The 21,190-nt window shown below is 45.7% G+C and overlaps 1 protein-coding gene across 6 annotated transcripts in view; it reads right to left on the reverse strand.

Moving 5' to 3' along the window:
• FBXL2 (F-box and leucine rich repeat protein 2) overlaps positions 1 to 21,190 on the reverse strand; it is a 193,916-nt gene that overhangs the window by 24,284 nt on the left and 148,442 nt on the right. For 5 of the 6 annotated variants that reach the window (XR_012157458.1, XM_073333076.1, XM_073333077.1 and 2 more), the window contains 3 exons: positions 15,845 to 15,905; positions 12,107 to 12,151; positions 11,299 to 11,355 (listed from right to left, as the gene is read on the reverse strand). Coding sequence is in view for 4 of the 6 variants with exons in the window: in XM_073333076.1 (XP_073189177.1) it covers positions 11,299 to 11,355; positions 12,107 to 12,151; positions 15,845 to 15,905 (163 nt within the window). In the remaining 2 variants the exon portion in view is untranslated. Of the gene's footprint in view, positions 1 to 4,910; positions 5,087 to 11,298; positions 11,356 to 12,106; positions 12,152 to 15,844; positions 15,906 to 21,190 lie in introns of all 6 variants that reach the window. The other variant, XR_012157459.1, reaches the window with a different exon arrangement.

Genomic DNA, 21,190 nt, shown 5'->3' on the forward strand with positions numbered 1-21,190 from the left:
GAGGCAGGAGCCAGCCCTTGGGTCCTAAGGGACAGGAGGTACTCAAGGATAAGCTGGAGTGGTGTGGACAATGGGGAGACTCCTCGCTCCCTCGCCCACCTGGAAAATCTGGACCACTTCGCCAGGTACGTCCAGCATGTGGACGGCATCCTACTTTCCAGGAGGACCCGCCTGACTTCCTCAGAACTCCTCATCTAGCCACTGAGCAGCCACACTGTCAGGTGAAGAGTGGCCAGATTGGGATGAAGGAGGCGGCCCCCGTTCTGGGAGAGGAGGTCTGGGCGAAGCGGCAACCTCCTCGGAGGGGCCGCCAACAGGTCCAGTAGGGTCCAGTACCAGTGTTGATGGGGCCAGGATGATACGTGCCTTGTCTGTTTTCACTTTTCTAGAACCTTGCCTATAAGGGGAAATGGTGGAAAAGCATAGAAAAGCTGGTCTGACCACTGCAGGAGGAAGACATCTGAGATCGCGTCCCTTCCCAACCCCACCCCGGAACAAAACAGGGGGCAACGCCGGTTCCGGCAGGTTGCAAAGAGGTTCACGTGGGGAATTCCCCACTCTCGGAAGAGCCGGTGAGTGACCTCCGAGTGGAGCGACCACTTGTAATGGAGGGAGAAAACCCTGTTGAGGCAATCGGGCTGTGCATTGCGGGCGCCCAGTAGGTGGAAAGCCCTCAGAGAGATGTCATGGACTATACAGAACTCCCATAAGCTCAGGGCTTCCCAGTTGCCCTACGTTGCCTATTGATGTAGAACATCGCAGCAGTGTTGTCCGTAAGGACTCTGACCACCTTGCCGTGAAGCTGCGTGATGAAAGCCACACATGCGAACCGTATCGCCCTGAGCTCCCTGACACTTATATGGAAGGACACGTCCGAGGTTGACCACATCCCTTGGGTTTGCATGTTCCCTATGTGGGCTCCCCAGCCCATGTCCGACACATCAGACACCAGGTCTACTGACGGGGCCGTCTCCCAGAAAGGAACCCCTTGAAGCATGTTGCCCAGGGAGGACTACCATTGTAGGGAGGCAATTACCAGGACCATGAGGACCTTGTCCAGGCCGTCCTGTGCTTGGGAGAAGTGGGAGGCTAGCCATAGCCGGAGGGGCCTCATTCGGAGCCTGGCATGCTGGACCACATACGTGCATGCTGCCATGTGTCCCAGGATCTGAAGGCATGCCTTGCTGTTGTCATCGGAAAAGCCGTGACTGAGGCGATGAGACCTTTCAGGATTTCAAACCTGCCCACTGGGAGAGAGGCTGTGGTCCTTAAGGAGTCCAGTAGTGCCCATATGAATTCTATGCGCTGCACCGGGACCAGCATTATTTGGTCTCGTTTACCAACAGGCCGAGATTGGCGCATGTAGACAGGAGCAGATCCACACGGGCCCTCACCTGAGACAGTGAGTTGCCCTTGAGAAGCCAATCGTCCAGATATGGGAACATCTGTACCCCTTCTCGTCTGAGGTAGGCTGCCGCCACCACCATACACTTTGTGAATACCCTGTGCACCGTGGATAGGCTAACCGGGAGAGCCGTGAACTGGTAATGATCGGGCCCCACCAGGAAACGGAGGAACCGCCTGTGCCCTTCAAAAACATGGATCTGGAAATACACGTCCTGAAGGTCCAGGACCGTGTACCAGTCCCCCGAGTCCAGGGAGGGGATAATAGAAGCCAGGGACACCATGCGGAACTTGGACTGGACCATAAACCAATTGAGATTCCGCAGATCTAGGATGGGCCTGAGACCCCCTTTCGCCTTTGGGATCAGGAAATATTGGGAGTAGAAGCCCCTGCCCTGGAACTCTACTAGCACTCTCTCCTCCGCCCCCAGGCGTAGTAGTGGTTCCACCTCCTGACCTAAGAGGTGAATGTGCTCTGGGTCCCCTGAGCCCGCCAGGGACGGGGGGTGGTTGAGCAGGGGTGAACTGAACTGCAACATGTAGCCCTTGGAAATGGTGTTGAGGACCCAGCAGTCCGAGATTATTCGTGACCATTCCCCATGGAAGGCAGAAAATCGGTTGCTGAACACAAACTTTATTAGTAGGGGGATTTCCATGGCAACTACCCTGGTGCCCCCCTGCAAATAGTCAAAACCGCTTCTTTTCCTGCCTCTTGCCCTTAGAAAGCCCAGGCTGTGGGGCAGAACGGGACTGTCACTGAAGCCAGCACTTTTGGTCTCTTGGCCTCTTGTAAGGGGGCTCATATCTGCTCTGTAAAAAGCTGACGTCTGTGGTTTGGCATTGTCCTTAGCCGGAGGGACGTATAGGCCCAAGGTCTGCAGGGTGGTGCGAGAGTCTTTCATCCTATGCAGCCTAACATCCATCTGTTCGGCGAACAGGGCTTTCCCGTCTAACAGCAGGTCCTGCATGAGGGACTGGGCCTCTGCCGAAAACCTGGACAGGAGGAGCCATGATGTCTTGCGCATGGAGATCGGGGAGGCCATCGAGTGAGTTGCTGTATCCGCCGCGTCCGATGCTGCCTGCAGGGCAGCTTTGGCTGTCATCGCCCCCTTGTCCACCAATGCCTTAAAGTCCTTCCTATCCCGCTCTGGGAGGAGTGGCTCGAACTTTGGCAGGGACTCCCATAAATTAAAATCATATCGGCTCAGTAAGGCCTGATGGTTGGCCACCCTGAGCTGGAACTCGAAGAAGAGTAAAGTTTTCTACCAAAAGAGTCTAGTCTCCTGGTGTCTTTATTCTTGGGGGTGGGTGCAGGCTGGCCCTGCTGCTCCCGGTGGTTCACAGATTCCACCATCAGAGAGTTAGGTGCTGGGTGGAAGTAGAGGTATTCATGGTTCTTGGCCGGCACAAAATACTTCCTCTCAGCCTTCTTGGAAATCGGGGCCAGAGAGGCAAGAGTTAGCCACAAGGCGTTGGAGATGTTGGCTACTCCTTGGTGAAGGGGTAAAGCCACACAGCCAGGCACCAAGGGGGACAGTACATTAAAGAGGGAATCAGACGGGCCCTCCATCTCCTTGGCCTGCAGCTGGAGGCTTGACGCCACCCGCTTTAGCAGGTCTTGATGCGCCCTGAAGTCTTCATGTGGAGCAGAGGGCAGCAGTAATGTGATGGTGTCATCCAGTGCAGGAGAGGAGGCTGGCACGGGGTTGTGGGCCTCAGCTGGTGCCGGGGGATCAACCCCCAGGTCGGAGTCCAGGCACGGAGCCAATGACTCATGACCTGTCCACTTGTCCCTCTGCCTAGATAGCGAGGCCAACAGGGCCTCGGACGCCCTTGGGTTCCTGCCTGGGTGGGCATCAGCAGCCACGGTGCCCATTGACACCACTGTCCCTGCCATGGGGCTCCTTGCCACTGACCATGCTGTGGGCCCGGTAGCGCTATCTGCTCCGGCTGAGCGGTATGGCCCAGTGAGGGGCGGCTGGGTGCCGAGGCAGAGGTCACCACCGACCGAACAGTACCATAGGAGTGGCGGTGCCTACGATGCTGTCTTCCATGGGACCGGGACCTCGACATCGAGGACTGGTACTCGCTGGAAGTACTGTCCCGAGACTCGCTTTGGCGCCTGGAGCTGCGATGCCAGTGACGCGCGGCAGGAGCCCCGTGTGCGACGCCTGACAGAGCGGGAGCTTAAGCAGGAGCGTTTACGCTGGTCACGCTGATACCAGCTACGATAGCTGCATCGTGAAGAGGAGCGCCTTCGACACCTATCCCAGTGCCTGCATCCGCTGCAGTATAGCATGGAGGGACCCGGGGACTCCTGCCCGGATGGAACCCTGGTTGGCATCGAGGGTGGTGGACGTGAGCTGCGTGTGGACCAGTTGCTGCGTACTGAACAAGGCAGAGAGTGGTCTTCAGAGTGAGAGCTGCACTGTGCTGGGGAGGCCTGTCGAGCGCCCAGCGGTGGTTTGCCTCGGGACCAGGGGCCTGCCACCAGCAGCGACCGGCAAGCTCAGAATGTCTCGTATGGCCTGTAGAGCCTCCAGCGTCTATGGCATCCTGACCGCAGGAGAGGCGGGTGTCGGCGCTGCTGGGCTACTCCGCTCAGAACGAGTCAGAGATTTCAAGCCTGGGGACTGGGGGGGGGGGGGGACAGGGACGGACCGAGGGCTGCCCAACCTGGGACCAGCCTCTTCCCCCTTCCTTCTCTTGGCGCCGCTGCGAAGTCTAGCTCTTCCTTTGTTTCTTGGAAGGGGAACGGTGCCGACTGGTGGAGCGGGCTTCGCTGCGCACCGACCATGTGGTGCCCGGTGTCGAGTCTGCACAGCGTACCGGAGTTGGAGTGAGCACTGATTCCATGAGGAGAGCGCGAAGCCTGATGTCTCTCTCCTTCTTAGTTCGCAGCTTGAAAGATCTGCAGATCTTACAGCGTTCACTCACGTGAGTTTCACCCAAGCAGTGAATCACTCCTTGGCATGGAACAGCAATAGGAGTCGTATGCCTTGAAGCTAAGAACTGAGAAACTACTTTCCACGAGTTACTAACAACTAGCTAAAGGTACCACTAAGATCAACTGGAAAGGCTGCAGCAATTTTGGAGCAAGATGTGCCTTCACTGGCAGCAAGAAGGAACTGAAGGTGGGGGGACCTCGCGGCTCCCCTTATAGCATGATATAGAGGCGCCACTCCAGGGGTCGCAGCGGTGCTCCCCCCCACCCCCACGGGTACTGCTAAGGGAAAAACTTCCGGCACCAGTGCACATGGCACGCATGCACGCCTACTGTGGAATACACTTGAGCAAGCATTCGAAGAACTACTGCTCTTTTGGGAGAGTTTTCTCCTCAGCCTTTTGTTTTAGCTTTCATTTACTTATAAAACTCTAGTTTTTTCACCAAGGACTTACTGACACAGGCCTTATACTGAAGGTGGTAAGAGTAGGTTTAAGAATTGTATTTCAAGCATTCAAAGCACGGGCATTCCCTTAAAAGATGCCAGCTTGCATATGTTTACCTCTCATGTTTGAAGAGAATGGAAAAAGCCTCAAGTCCCCCACTCCAGAAAACCATTTCAAGCTGAGCTGGCTCCTGCCTCTTTCAGAGGATTCATGACCTTCACAGAAGCATTGTCAGGATAACAAGACACCCTTGAATTTTCACTGCAGATACTTTGAGGCCATTGTCAGCTACCTATAAAACAAATGCTCTGCACTGTCATCACCTCTGCAGAAAGTCTTGATGTGTTGAGTTGATTCCATCTTTCACTCTGGGCTCTGACCCAGCTCAGCACCATGAATTGTCCAGAGCTACCTGCTCTGTGTGCCTTTTTCCTTGTCTAGAGAGAACTTCTGTCAGAGCAACTCTGGTGTGGAGACAGTGAATGGAAAGTGAATGGAAAGCACTGGCAGGACTTGGCAGTGAATGGAAAGTGGGTACACTTTCAAAATCCTCACCAAAGGCAAACAGCAGCTCTTAACAGTCCTTTAGATCCAGCCACCTCCCACTGAAAGTTCAGATCCAACAATTGGGAGAGCTATGGGCTACCTGTATCCTTACCTCAGCCTGTAGCACGTTAGACCTTTTACTCCAGCAGGACAACAAATTTTGAGGACTACTAGTCTGGCACTGGCTGGATAAAAATGTATTTAAAAAATAAAAATGGGATTTTATTAATTTAAATTAAATACAAGGTTATTTAAAATAAACCTATTAAAAATCCACTTTGAAATGACAACCTATTGTAAGCACTAAATTTACTATAATCTTAAAATCATTTAAATTAAATAAAAATAATATTAAGCAGTATGTTTTCTGCCAAGATTTAAAGAAAGTCAAACCACTGAACTGGGGGAAATCTCTGGCTAAGCACCTGGAACCAGAGTTTATTAAAGTGCTAGTCAACTTTTGACAGCAATTAGTCTCTTCTGCAGATACAGAGAGTATATTTGCTTCATTTCAGTTTATTCAACAAGTTCAGTTCAATGGCTAGTTCATTCAAAGTTAAGAAACCAACTGAGAGTTGAAAAAGCAGAACAGCTTGTTTTCCTCTTCTAATCAATGAATAAAAATTAGGTGTGAAAGAATGAGATCTATCAGTTCTAAAATCTGAAGGACATAATGAATTGAACTGCTTGTTTCTAGTTACTAACTACAGATATTTTCTTTGTTTAATCAGTTTTAAATGGAAAACGTGTTTTGATAAACTGATTTTCTTACGTATTCAGCGCTTTTAAGGTAGTTTTATTTATTAAAAAAATTAAATGGTATATTTTAACTGAAGTTGAGTTTCCATCCAAATAGAGCTTGACAAGGTGGGTGAAGTAATATCTTTCTTTCATTGTGGCTTGAAAACTTGTCTCTCTCACCAACAGAAGTTGGTCCACTGAAAGATATTACCTCAACCACACCTTGTCTCTCTAATATCCTTGAACCAACATGGCTGAAACTATACTGCATCCACCAATCATCATTTTCTGTAAAAATTAAGAATCTGAATAAAGGTAAATTAAGCTATATAATTGCTTAAATAAAGGCATATAGATAAATTGTATCCTCCTGATTAACAAAAAGAAGTACCTAATTTTAGTGTGAAGTTTATAGTTGCAAACATATTTTAATGGTTACCAACCTTTATTGGTAATGAACCTTTGCTTAGCAAAATAACTTTAATTTATTTTAATTGTGATTTATAGTTGTACTTTTTAAAGTTGCTTATTTAAATCATGATTTACAGTGATAATTTGAAACTTTTTGATTTAAATCAGTGGTTCTCAAACTGATTTGATTGTTTCCCCCTTCTTTGTGTCTGAGTAGTTTAGGCTCCCCCCACCACACAAGTACATAGACAGTTTTTAAAAAAATTCAACATGCAGCTCTCACTAAATATTAAAAACAGTAAGGCATTGATTCAAACAGAGCCACCGATCCACTGTAATAAGAGCAAAAGCAAAACTGTGATTGTGGTCAATGCTTACAATTAAATGTGCTCACTGCGTCATAGCAAATGAGGACCTGATATGTCTGGAAGAATCAGCTTTGCTAGTTGTTCATTGCTGTGGGTAAAATGTGCAAAATATGTTTGTTTTTCCCCCCTAAAGCTTCTTCCCCCTTGCCCCCCAGTTTGACCACCTCTGATTTAAATCAATCCGTCCTGCTGTGGCAAACCCTTATGTACTTGCTTTGGTTTATGAGGGATTCTTGGCCATTAACAGGCAGACACTAGCCTGTATATCAGGGGTGGGCAAACTTTTTGGCCTGAGGGCCACATCAGGGTTCTGAGACTGTATGGAGAGTAGTACCCCATAAGTAGCACATTCCTAAGGGGAGCAATTTAATACACTACACCTGGGTAGGGAAGGCTGTATCTCCCCAAACAGCCTGTCCCCTGTCCCCATCCATCCCCTCCCACTTCTCACCCCCTGACTGCCCCCCCTGAGAACCCCCGACCCATCCAACCCCCACTGCTCCTTGTTCGCTGACCGCCCCCTCCCAGGACCACCTGCCCCTAACCACTGCCCCCCTGGGAGCCCACCTCCTATCCAACCCCTCCTGTCCCCTGAGTGCCCTATCCCCACCCCTGCCCCCTGACAGGCCCCCCCAGATTCCCATGCCTATCCAACCCCCCTGTCCCCTGAGTGCCCCCCTCCCCAAACCTCCGCCCCTTGCTCCCTGTCCCCTGACTGTTCCCTGGGACTCCATGCCCCTTATCCAATCCCCCCGCTCCCCACCCCCTTATCATGCTGCTTAGAGCACCAGGACTGGCAGCTGTTAAGTAGTACACCATAAGTAGCACATTCCTACAGAGAGCAATTTAATACACTACACCTGGCTTCTCTCACAGCCATGCTGCCTGGCAGGAGCAGGCAGCCCTGCTGCCTAGAGCCCTGGTAGCATGGCGAGCTGAGGCTGCAGGGGAAGGACTGGGAGCTTGCCCACCTCTGGTGTGAGTAGCATCCTCCTCATCTGTTTTTCCCCTTTACTCAAAGTTGCAAAGGAAGAACAGAAACCAGAAAGAGAGGGAGGACTCAGAACTCTCCAGCTCTAGAACTTTCACTGAATCAGTCTGATGGAGCGAAGGGGGATTTCATCCACTTCTCCAGAGGAACCATCTCAGCATTTCCTCTTCAATTCCAGCTGCTCTGTGTTGTATTTTCATTTTCTTCACCCAACAAGGTGCAGCATTATTAATGTGTTGTGTATTAGCACATCATGTAATGTATGCATATATTATTATTTTTTAAAAGTCACAAAATGAAAGTGCTTACTCCTGTCAACTCTCTCTTATCTTAAGGTCTGCGTTTACATTCTTATCTCCGGTTCAGTCTTTGGATGTTTTGGATCTCATATTTGCCTTCTCTCTGTATATACTTGTATACAAATCCTCCTGAGCACTTATTTGGCTGGCAACCTGGAAATTATCAGGCATCTAAGGGTTAAAAGCACGGGGGTTTGTGTCCTCCACGGCAAAGTCTATTTAAAATAGACCTGTGGTTTCAAGGAAGGAGGGAAGGTTATATGAAGACAAATGTGACCTTTTGGCTATGGCAACAATCTACTGCCTAATTAAGAGAGTTTCACATCCTATGAAATAAGCAGCTTATAAAATTCAGGTTTCCTGAGAGATTGTACTCCAGTGACTTGAAACTGAATAAGACAATCAAGATAGACAGCTGAATTTATGAGGCAAACATACAATAAATTGGTTAGTCTCTAAGATGCCACAAGTACTCCTTTTCTTTTTGCAAATACAGACTAACACGGCTGCTACTCTGATACCTAATGTAATATTCTGTATTAAAGCACAAGATCCTTCAGACTTGATAAATCTGGTGGACATAGTTAACAAGGTAGAAAGTGTCAGGTTTACAGTTTTAAAATCTGACCAGCCTTCTTTATTCTATGTACAAATTAAATTAAGACAAAATTTGTTGAGCTAGCTGAACAATGAATTATTAACAAACAGTATAAACAAAATAACTGATGAGATAAGATTATTTTTCTGCTGATGGAATATCCATAGGCCAATTACAATTTCTCTAGTGTATTTATTTGTTTAAAAAAAATCACATAAAACTGTCAAATGCTTCTGAACGTCTACGAATTGATTAGATAAAGTATTGGAGTGTTTGAATTCTGCCAAGTAAGTGTGTGTCTCTGTTCCCTGATTTGCTCTGTAAGGAAACACTTCCAATATAAATACTGGTGAATTTAAAATTTGATTTCTGCAACTTGGAAATGCACTTTTGTAAATATTTGTGCCACTAACGTTCAATTGGATACATGTTCACAGAAAGCAATCACAAAGAGTTCACAGCATAGTTAAAGTGAATTAATTTAAAACTTTAAATTCAGATTACTGAGCTTCCCCCCACTCCCAATTCACCTGGTGGTGTTCGCTACACAATCTGCCTGAACATTTTGTAATGTTCTCTGCTACACACAGGATAGCACTGGGCAGGAAACTGAATTTTTATTACTAAACAATCACAGAATACATGCTTTCTGTACTATAAAGATGCCAAAATATATATTAACATTGTACCGGTTCTCAGCCAATGGACTGTGACCTCCAAGTAGGTCAGCAGCGGTTGTCTGAGGCACAGGATATCACAATGGATATCACAATCCTATTACCTGTGAAGTAGATTGTTAAAGGAGGAATAACATCCAGAAACCATGACTGCTAATTCCTATGACATCTCCTTTGAAGTACTGGGAGAGGCACCAAAAAATCCTGTATGTACCTAAGGAGGACTGGTTATAAATGGGATTATGATATAAAGAAGAATACAATGCTGTGATTTCTATAGTAATTGCTCCTCTCCATTCATTTTGATCCCTAAACTGCGTTTTATTTCTAAACTTCCTTTTCCATTTCAAGTAAGTGATGCTATAGCATATCGTTCCCAGCCACAGGGACAGATGGCTTTATCAAGAGTTCTTTATAAAATGCTATCTCTAGTCATACCAAATAGATAATTTGATACAGTCTAAGTAAGGCTACAATGAGACTATCAAATGGAACAGTAATTCTTTAAAAAGTAGATTCCCTCTACTGAATGTGATTTCTAAATTACAATATATGTTCAAGTCCACTATTTAATAGGAAGCCAATGAATATTTTGGATTGACTGACCAAGATTTGTGCAGTTTAAAATATATATTTGGATATAAATGATCCTATGAAGATTCAGAGATGGGACTGAAGCCATTTTCAATACCGTGGCGCACACAGGCAAAATATTCTTATAAAGGCTCACATGTAAACAGTTCCTTGTCTGATTGGTAGACTACTTAATTCACTGAACTAAAGCGTACGGTATGTGGAATTATGACCTAGGAATGGGATTGGATGATTAATCTGCATATAGTAGTAAATTCGGTTCCTTTTTAAAGCCAAATCTCTTCCTGAGCCTGCTGCTGCCTTAGTAACACACTTCCTCGAGCTGAGGGTGCGGAGGAAGTCAATGACATGGCCACACAATTAATGAAGAAGTAAACATTTCCTTAATCCCTTCTAAGCATAGATTATAAAGTAGATCTATTTTCTTCAGGTAGATTTAAGGCAGTATATCATAGTGAACAGTGACCTGCCACACATGAAATACAACACCCTTCCTTATGCCAAATGGTAGTGTGACAGTTGGCTCCAAATGCCTAGGCCTAAATTTTCAAAACCCACTAGTGATTTGGGGTACCTCAATTTCAAAGTGGCCAATCTGAGTCACTTTAAGTGGCCTGATTTTCAGAAAATGAGCACCCACCCTATGAAAATCAGATCCATTAAAATATCTCAAGTTGGATTCTTTAAAAATGAGGTACACAAAATCCCTAGTCACTTTTGAAAATGTAGGCAACAAAAACTGACATTAGATACTATAAACCCACTGCTGCAAAAATCACACACATGACCATTTACAGGATTGGGCCATATCTGTATACACTTTTGCTAAGCAATTATCCTTTTTTTAATTAATCATTTGATCTGTTTCAAAATATACTGTATATTAAAATTTCATGATTTCCTAGAAAAATCTTTAGAGGTAAAATATGTAAGACAGCATCTTTAAATATTTTTAAACTGTCTCATGTAGCTTTTTATTCTGACTAATTGCTCACAAGTAAAGGACGGTTACAGGTTCCTTATAACATTTAAGCCATTTTTCTGATTATGTTGGGATTCATAGGTTGCTTTGAGACAACCTACTTACAGTACTTGATGCCATATTTAAAACAGTCTTAGAAATAAGCTTCATATAAAACATATTTTGTAAAAAAGTATAAATTGTACAGTGTTGCAACACAACAAAAAACTAGTAGCTACAGGCTGAGAGCTAATCCTTATTTTGTATGTTTTTTTAAAAATATTTCATTAATAGATACATTATAAGAGTTAAACTCACCAATGCTTGCAGTTTAGGACAGTGAACAGAAAGTTGTATCAATGTGTTATCGGTTATCTAGAGAAGAAACCAAACAATTGGCTACATAAATGCAAAGTTATAGACTGGCTTATACATAATAATAGAGCTGACTAGCTGAAAAAAATCCACTTTGTTCAAGTAGCTTAACATGTACACTGGGGTTTAATTTTATTCCATTCATACCCTTCTGATCTATAAACCCATAAAGAGGATAAAAAATAAAGTCTTCCCCTTTTCCCAAATTTTATCTGAACAGATGGATGAAGAGCTTAAAACATGGTAGCTTTCAGGAAAACAGTCACTACATGCTGAATTGAACTGAGTCTACCACCAAGCTATCTGGATAGATTTAGTTCACCTTGCCAATTGTCAGAGAAGACGTGAGATGAAAAAAAACCCGCCACCCTTTTTCCAACAAAGTGAGTTTTGTAGACCTTCTTAAAGGTCCAGTACACTCTGCCACGTTTTGTTCCTTTGCTCATTTTTATCATTTGATACCATAAACAACAGATTTGTAACCCAATCCCTACATCAAAGTTAGGCATTTCTCTCTGCCAGATGAAGGTTCTGAAATAAACTCGTTTATTAGACACTTCTCTGGGAAATGGATAAATGTTTGTAATCACCTTTTTTTGAATTCCCCTTTATACAGACCTCCCAATAATTATCTGCATTTACTATCAGAAACAAAAAACAAAAAAATCCACAAAGCACTGATGTTCTGAATGGCATTACAGGTTCTTATAATGGACTTATGATGAATACTCCTTGTAAAACTGATTCTCACCAGAATGCACTCTTCTAAGTCCATCTTTTCCAGTTCATGGCAATTCTAAAAAATTAAAATAAAACAAAAAAATACCACAAGTAAGAGGAAGGGTGGCAGTTTGATCTTGAATTCTAACAGATGGTCCTAACCGCATCACCATTAATACTGGGGCACAGACAAAGGGAGAAAGAACATTTGATTATTACAGTGTTTCAGGCATCCATGCATGCTTTTGCCATTATAAAAATGGTTACATACCTATTCGGTAATTGTTGTTCTTTAAGATGCATTGTACATGTCCATACCACTTTAGGCAAAACTTGTTAGGGCAGCACATGTGACCTCTGCACGCTTCTGCTGCTAGCTGAAAGTATAACAATATGGAGCTGCCCTGACTCCTCCCTCAGTTCCTTCACACTGGAAGCAAGTAATTGCTGTACCTCCAATGTACAAGGGAAGGAGGAAAGGTCGTGGAAAGAACACATGAACAATAGTTCTCAAAGAACAATAGTTACTGAACAAGTACGGAACCGTGTTTTCTTCTTTGCGTGATTGCACATGTCCATTTCACTTTAGGTGGCTAACAGGAGTCTGATGGAGGAGTGTATCAGAGTCTACTTAAACAAGGACTGCAGCACCACTCTCCCAAACTTAGCATTGTACCTAGAGGCCTGGAAGAGAGCATACTGAGCAACGAACATATGAGCAGATGACCAAGAGACAGTCTTGCAAATGTCACTGATGGGAACATGACCCAGGAAAGCAGCCAAAGCTGCTTGACCTCTTGTAGAGCGTGCTAAAACACTTTGAGGTCGTGGACCATTGGCAATATCATTACAAGGATGGGGGAGGGAGGAGATCCAGGAAGAGATCTTCTGTGATGTAACGGGCTATCCTTTCACCCTATCAGCAGAGGCGGCTAATAACTGCAGTGTCCTAAACTCTTTAGTCCTGTCCAGGCAGGAAGCCACAGCTCTGCAAACATCTAAGTATGGAGCTTTTCCTCAACTTTGCATGAGTGAGGTTTGGAGGGAAAAAGTTGATAAGTAAAGTCTGATGCATATGAAAATCCAAAAGCACTTTCGAGAGAAATTTAGGGTGTTGATGCAAACCAACTTTGTCCTTGTAAAATAATATCTAAGGAAGGTCAGCCATCAAAGCCTAAAGTTCTCCTGGCCAAAGTAATAGCTACCTGGCATGCTACATTCATCAAGAGGTGAAACAATGAGCATGTAGCAATAGGTTCAAAGGGGGCCCCATTAAAACTGAGAGAACCAAATTTAGCTTCCAGGATGGAGTTGGGTCTCAAATACATGGGAAAAGCCTACCCAAACCTTTCAAGAACTTTATAGTTATAGGGTTGAAGAAAACAGCATTCCACTATCCTATAGATGAAAGGGTTAAGATAGCAGCCAGATTAACCCGCAGGGCACTGACAGAAAGACATTTCTCCTTTACGTGAAGCAGGTAATGAAGAATAAACTGAATGGGAACCCATAAATGAAAGGTATCTTTCTGCTGGGACCACACAGAAAACATCTTCCATTTTATGAAGTGTACCTAGTGGAGGGCTTTCCGCTATCAAAAGAATGTTTCAAATTGCAATAGAACAAGTAGTTAACTACTGAGTAGTTAACCACTGAACATAACCAATCAGGTTCAGGCTAAGAGGGTTGGGATGCAGTTTGGCCATGGTTCTGGGACACTATGTCTGGGACCCGAGGAAGGATTATGGCAAGGGTGGCCAACCTGTGGCTCTGGGGCCACATGCAGCTCTTCAGAAGTTAATATGCAGCTCCTTATATAGGCACCTACTCTGGGGGTGGAGCTACAGGTGTGCTCACTGCTCAACCCCTGGCTCTGCCCCCACTCCACCCCTTCTTGCCCCATCCCCTGAGCCTGCAGTGCCCTCACTCCTACCTCTCCTCACCAAAGCCTCCTGCCCCCCACAAAACAGCTGATCAGGAGGTGCGGGGAGGGTGGGGGAGGCACTGATCAGCGGGACTGCCGGTAGGCGGGAGGTGCTGGGAGTGGGGGGCGGGAGCTGATGGGGTGCTGCTGATGTATTACTGTGGCTCTTTGGCAATGTACATTGGTAAATTCTGGCTCCTTCTCAGGCTCAGGTTGGCCATCCCTGGATTATGGGATTTCAAACTGAAAGGTTTAACAGGTCTGAAAACCAATGCTATCAAGGCCAGGCTGCTGCTATCAGAATTAAACAGCATGATCTTGCCTGAGTTTGCCCACCACTCTCAGCACCACAGGGACTTGGGGGTGTGGGAGGGAAGCATTAAAAAGTTTCCCCTTTCAGGATAGTAGAAAGGCATCTGATACACACCTTGAACCAACACTCATCCTGAAACAGAACTGGTGACATTTCCTGTTCTGTCAGGTAATAACCATGTCCATTTCTGGCATTCCCCATATCTGAAAAATGGACTCTGCTATGTCAGGTCTGAGGGGACCATTTGTAATCTCTTCTGAACAATCTCCTGAAATGGTGCACTAGACAGTTCTGAGACCCAGGAAGGTGAGCTGTTTTGAGCATAATTGTGTTCTTGATGCAAAAAGACCAGAGGTTCATTGCTTCTTGGCAAAAGAGGTCTGATCTGGTACCTACATGCTTGTTAAGGCAGAACATAGCAGCAGTGTTGTCTGAGTACTTGTATGGAACAAGCCACAATGTGGGAAAGAAAAGGAGAAAAATGCATCCGATGAAGTGAGCTGTAGCTCACGAAAGCTTATGCTCAAATAAATTTGTTAGTCTCTGAGGTGCCACAAGTACTCCTTTTCTTTTTGCGAATACAGACTAACACAGCCGCTACTCTGAAATGTGGGAAAGAAATACTTAACAGGCCCCAAAATTACTGCAATAAAATCAAATAACCCAGAGACAACATAAATACAACAAGAACTAACTGACCTCCCCATATAGATCATATAGCACTATTATCCAGCCCTACCAAACCCTGCACATGCTAACAAATTCGGGATATTACAGCCCTGATAAGGAAGCATGTTCCAAAGGTCTAGAGAGTACCCTGCCAGCTGCCCCCTATGCCCATGGAACTAAAATAGCTCTTGTTCATATCAAATGTTTGTTACACGACTCCTATTTAAATAAAACCATTTTTGTGCTTCGTTATATTTAAAAATAAACCTTACAAATGTTATAAAAGAGTGAAACAAAAATTAGATCCATTAAAATAGAAACCTTTTTCCTTTAAATATTCAGTTCCATCCAGTCCCTAAATCAACACAGTAAGTCTGCATCTAACTTTAAGTGCTATAGAAGTGTCACTGAAGTCAATAGGCATGAGTTAAGGCTTAACTGAAAATATTATCTAGATATATTTTGCAGCAATAACTGATACACAGAACAATCTGCTATAAGGAGACTTTCTGTACTTAGGAAGCCTGCTTGCATTATATTTTATAGCTTTCGGCTTTAAAATTATTGTTCTATGTATGAAAAATACAGGTGACTATATTTAAATGCATTTTTAGAAAAAAATTAGAAGAGCAGGGGCGGGGAAGGGAGAAAGCCACTCTAAAAAATATTCCAAGCTCCAGTTATTTGTAATTACGTTCCAGAAATAAAATCAATTATTTTGGTTCTTTTCTGGCCACCTCCTGTAAGGAGCCTCCCTTCTACTCTACTTTCTTCTCATCCTCCCCAGCATGACTGGATAAATTCAGATATGTACAGTAGCAGTGAAAATTAGGTAAACTGTACATTTTTAAAATAATCCTTACCCGTGCTAAAAGTGTAAAACCTGCATCCGTCAGGTGGGAACATCTTGCAGCTTCCAAAATCCTGAAAAAATAATTGTTTTCAACATAAAAATATTACTGATACAGTAATGAAAAGCAATTATTTCTTTTTATTTCAATATATTGTCAATATATTGTAACATAAAACTGATTTAGAACCAAAGTCGTAAGTCCATTTTCATAGTATTTTGCAATTTTAAAAAAGGCAGGACTAATTTTTGATTTAGCTAATCAGAAAGATGTTCAGGCTACATAGCACAATTAAATTATGTACAATTAAAAATTATACCTATGGACATCTGTAAAGAAAAAAATTTACAGTGAATTCTTGTACTTCTAAGGCTATGTATATACTTATTGTAATTCTAAAACTGTATTTGGAAAAATACCATTTTCACTGCATATCTTATTCCCGATACACAAAGAAATAAATGCATTAGACAGTTTGTTGAGTTTGTATATTGTGGAAGAGTACAGAAAGAGTATAGGGAGGAATTTAGGAAAGTGCAGGTCAAGCCTTCACAATATGCCTCCAATGTTCTATTTATTGTCAAGTTCTTATATTAAGCATTTTGGCTTCAGGTATCAGAAAGCAAGGAGACAAACAGCTGTCAAAACCAAAACGTAAAGCCAAACCTACCTGATTCAATCTTCCAGAAACAGATATAGAAATATATTGGGAAAAAACTCATTACCTGAGAAGCAGTCCCTTAGGAGAGGTGTGAGTGAAGTAAGATAAGAGAAAAAAGGAAACTATAACAATACCAGTACGTATAGTTTTCATTGTAGTACTTCCGCTCTTCCCTTGTTCAAGTTTACACTAAGCAGATGGTAGTGAGTAGCGAGACTAACAAGGAGAGAATGTCACAGAGTAACCACGTGCACAAACTCTCCCATTCAACACAACAGCCATTTCCTTTATGTTTGACACACAAATTCATAAAGGAGAGATAAAGGAAATAGACTAAGAGACTGCTGATTTAGATTTCTCAGTATAAACTAGCATAGGTATCAAAGCTTAGAGGTAGGCTATCAAAATGTGCCTTTCTACCATAATGCATTACACATCTAGTTTTCAAAGTGCTAACCATAAAGCACTATTCAGAAATGCCTCAAAATCTCATCTCCCTCTCAGTAGGGTCACTGAGTAAATACTCTCTTAGTACAGAAACCCTCTTCTGTCAGTAGGGTTATATTGAACATCCATATGACCTTCATAGGCTTCTCAGGCCCACATTCTTCTTCAAGTGATGGTCCTTACATGATTCCAAACATGGGTGCGCAGTTTTTGTAGTAGTTTGCGTTGACCTGCACATCAATGTGGGTCATCCACATGCTCGCATCTGAGGCGATCAGAGGCCGTGAAGGTTGACACCGCTCCAGTTCCCTCTTATCGTCGCATGGCCAGAGTCAGAATCCCTGTTCCTCAGTGCTCCTAGCCTTGCTAAAAGACACGCTTGGCTGTTTTTCCAGTAGCTAGAGTTGTATATAGTTGTTTATAGTGTAGATATTATTGTTTAGATTCCTAGGTGATTAGTATCCTCATTGAACCCTTCCCCCATCAGGGAGATCCTCCCTCCAGGGATTATGCCCTGGCAACCAGCTTCAAAACCTGTGCTTCTTGCCTGCATTCCTTCTCTGTGAGTGACAAGCACCAACGGTGCCTCTACTGCCTCAGCAAAGCTCAAGTCATCACCTGCTGCTCCATCTGCTGCTCATTTCTGCTCAGAATGAGAGAAGTGAGAGAACTTCGCCTTCATAGCTTTCTAATGGAGGAGCTTATGTGCGCACATGCACAGTCAGATCCAGACTGGCAGATCTGCTGGAATGACTCCCATCACCACCAATGAGTGCCTCTCCATCTTCGTCCAAGGCACCAAACCCAGGGGTACCGCCGCAGCAGCCCACTGTGAGCTTAAGAAACACGGACATGGGCATAAAGTTGGCTCCCCAACAGGGACTGCCCCTAACCACAGTGTTGCCTTCCTGAGCCATGCCAAGTCGGGTGAGAAGTCATGCACCGACCCAAACTGCTCCAGCTCCCAAGAAACCCCAGAGAGAGCATAAGTTGAAGTACCGATCCGATCTGCTGGTGTCGCCTCCAGCCGTGGTCACTGGTCCGGCTTCCTCATCACTTCTGGCACCATTGATGATGCCAGGCCCCTCCAGGCCACCATGCATAGGTCCCTGCGCACCTGGAACCACTGATGCCTACTGCGGAGCTGTTGCTCCCATATGTTCCCAGGTTCCCCGCTACTGTCTGGTCCCCCAACCACCACCGAGCTCCCTTCTCTGGTGGATGAACCCCTCCTTCTTTTCCCAGCACAATGCATATCTTCCACCCACCTTGCACTGGCGGCTCTGCCCCATTGGACCCGTCCTCCAACTCAGAGGACTTTTCAGAGCTGGATTCCCTCATTCTCACCTGCACATATCCCAGGCACCGACCATCCTATCTACTGGTGTATGACCTTACTTCCAACACATGGCTCCACTATCCCTGGTGCCTGCCAATGCCCGACAACCTGTACACTTGGCCTCACTGGCCTTCTTGGGACTGTTACCAGGACTGTGGACTACCACTGGTAGCCTCTTAACAACCTTCCCCGGCCACACACCAGGCTTTTCTCAGTTGACAACAAACCAGAGGATGCTACAGTACAGCCGGTACTATCCGTACCACCGGTCCCACTGTAGCCTCGTTGTCACCGGACGAGGCACTAATTCTGCCTTCCCTTTCCCCGCTGGATGACCATAAACAATACCACAACGTGCTTCAGCAGCTCTTGGCCTCCTAGTGGAGGAAGATCAAGACACATTAAACCAGGTCCAGAATATCCTGAAACTGCCGGGACCCTCCCGCACTGCCCTCCACATCCATGAAGCCATGCTGCAACCAGCACAGTTGGTCTGGCATACACTGGTATACACCCTACTCCTTTAAGCAGCAGAGTGATGCTACTTCGTCTCATCGAAAGGAACAGACTTCCTTTTCACTCCCCCACCCCCAACTCACTGGCGGTTCACGTGGCGATGGAATGCACTCACCAACACCACCTGAAGTCCACCCTTACACACACTCACAAAACCCCAGACAGAGCGGCGAAGAAGCTGGACCAGTCCTGCATCACCAATTACGAGGCCATGTTGGCAAAGTACAACTTTCTCACGTACTCCAAACTTTCATAGTTTCAGGGTTTTCTTCTGCCAGACAAACAACATGAGTTCCAGACACTATTTGATGAGGGCAAACTGGTTACTAAGGTGAGCCTCCAGGCAGTGGGTGATGCTGCTGACATCACCTCACGCTCCCTGGTGACCGGAGTCATACTCCGATATGAATCCTTGCTCCAATTGTCCAGACCTCTCTTGAGGACCTCCCCTTCAATAACCAGAAACTTTTTAGTGACAGGACGGAAGAGTCCTTGCACTCACTCAAAGGCTCTCATGCCCCTCTGCAGTCACTTGGCATTTACACCCCAGACTCTTCCCTCTCTACTTCCAAAGACAACAAGTGCTATCATGACATCAGCAGCATGCTCAATAGCCCCATTACTCTGCCACTACAACCTCTGCTCTCTCAACCGTCCTGCTATGTCAGTCTAAGCAACAATTTTGACACTCTCACCAAGATCCGTAAATGTCTCCCTACCCCTCCGTCTTGCCCTCTTTCCCCACAATTGGGGCAAGACCATCACAGACCACTGGGTACTGGACATCATTCACCAGGGGTACTCTATAGAATTCCTCTTTCCCCTCCCCCCCCCCGCTGGCTGTGGAGATCTTCTCTGAGAGGAAGCAGATGCCCTTCTCATTGGAAGCTTCTCCACTTTATGGTTGGTCACTCCCACTGTCAGTTCCATGACCTTCCCTTCGGTATCACCACCAATCCATATGTATTCACAAAAGTCTTCCCCATTGTCACAGCCCACATGCTATGCCTCCGCCACTCCGGGTTTCCCTGCCTAGACGACTGGCTCCTACTGGCCAGGTGGTTAGGTGGTATAGGTGGTTAACAACCATTAATGAAAGGTCTAAGTGTGTGACAGAGAGCACTATATGGCTACACCTGCCATTATCATATGCAGTTGAACAGGAAACACAAACTATTCCCCCCTTTTCAGCTAAAGTATAGTAGATCACTGAGGCAACCACCTCCTCTGAGCTATACAGACTCTTTGCGATATTTATTTATTTATTGGGGCATGCCTGGACACTCTGGTGGGCCAGGCTTTCCTCCTGGCAGATCCGTTTACCATCTTTACTTCTCGCATCACTTTACGCCACAAACCACACACCTGCATCCACGAATGCCTCTCTCTCCTCGATCACATGGCAGCCTGCACCTCTATAATTCCCTATGCCCACCTCCATATGCACTGCCTTCAACTATAGATCAGATCAACCTACAAACCGCAGACAGACCCCTTGGACAAGTCCGTCCCTCTCCTCTGTTTCATCCTGGCCTCCCTCACCTGGCAGACTGACTTGCCCAAGGTACTGATAGGCACCCTGTTACACCTCCTGCCTCCTGCACCACTCTAACTATGGACACCCCCTTACAGGTTGGGGTGCCCACCTGGATGCTCATACGGCCCAGGGCCTCTGGACACTAAGAGTGGCCAGGATGCATATCAACATCCTGGTTTTGCGAGCTGTCCATTTTGCCTGTCAGGCATTCCTTCCTCTTACACAATCACATCACATTCAACTGCTATCCGACAACATGGTGGCAATTTTATATATCAACAAGCAAGGCAGTGCCAGATTGCCCCCTCTGTGTGTGGAGGCCATCCAACTCTGGAACTGATGTATCAGATAAAATGTCATGATACAGGCCATGTACTTTCCAGGCGCCAGCAACTCCCTCGCGGACATGCTCGGCAGGTCATGCTCAGCGGGTCCTTCTATGCTAACCACGAGTGGGAACTACACAATCCCACACTATGCTCAGAATTCCACTGCTGGGGCACCTGGCGTCGGGACCTGTTTGTGACCAACAAGAACCAAAACCTCCCCCTCTTTTGTTCCAGAGCAACACTTGGGATAGACTCACAGGGCAATGACTTTCTCCTGCCCCCCAGTGAAGTCCACTATGCCTTTCTACCCATTCCCCTCCTGCACAAGATTCGATAGGAACAAGTGACGTTCATACAGATAGTCCTCTTTTGGCCTTGCCAAGATTGGTTCATGGACCTCCTCCACCTCTCTGCTCATCACCGGATCCACCTCTGCCCTCACCCAGATCTCCTCACACAGACGCTAGGCCAACTCTGACATCGCAACCTGAGCCTGGTCCATCCCACGGTATTTGGATGGAGCTCGCAA

Source organism: Lepidochelys kempii, chromosome 2 (assembly GCF_965140265.1).
Source record: "Lepidochelys kempii isolate rLepKem1 chromosome 2, rLepKem1.hap2, whole genome shotgun sequence".
In the NCBI taxonomy this organism is placed as follows: Eukaryota; Metazoa; Chordata; order Testudines; family Cheloniidae; genus Lepidochelys; species Lepidochelys kempii.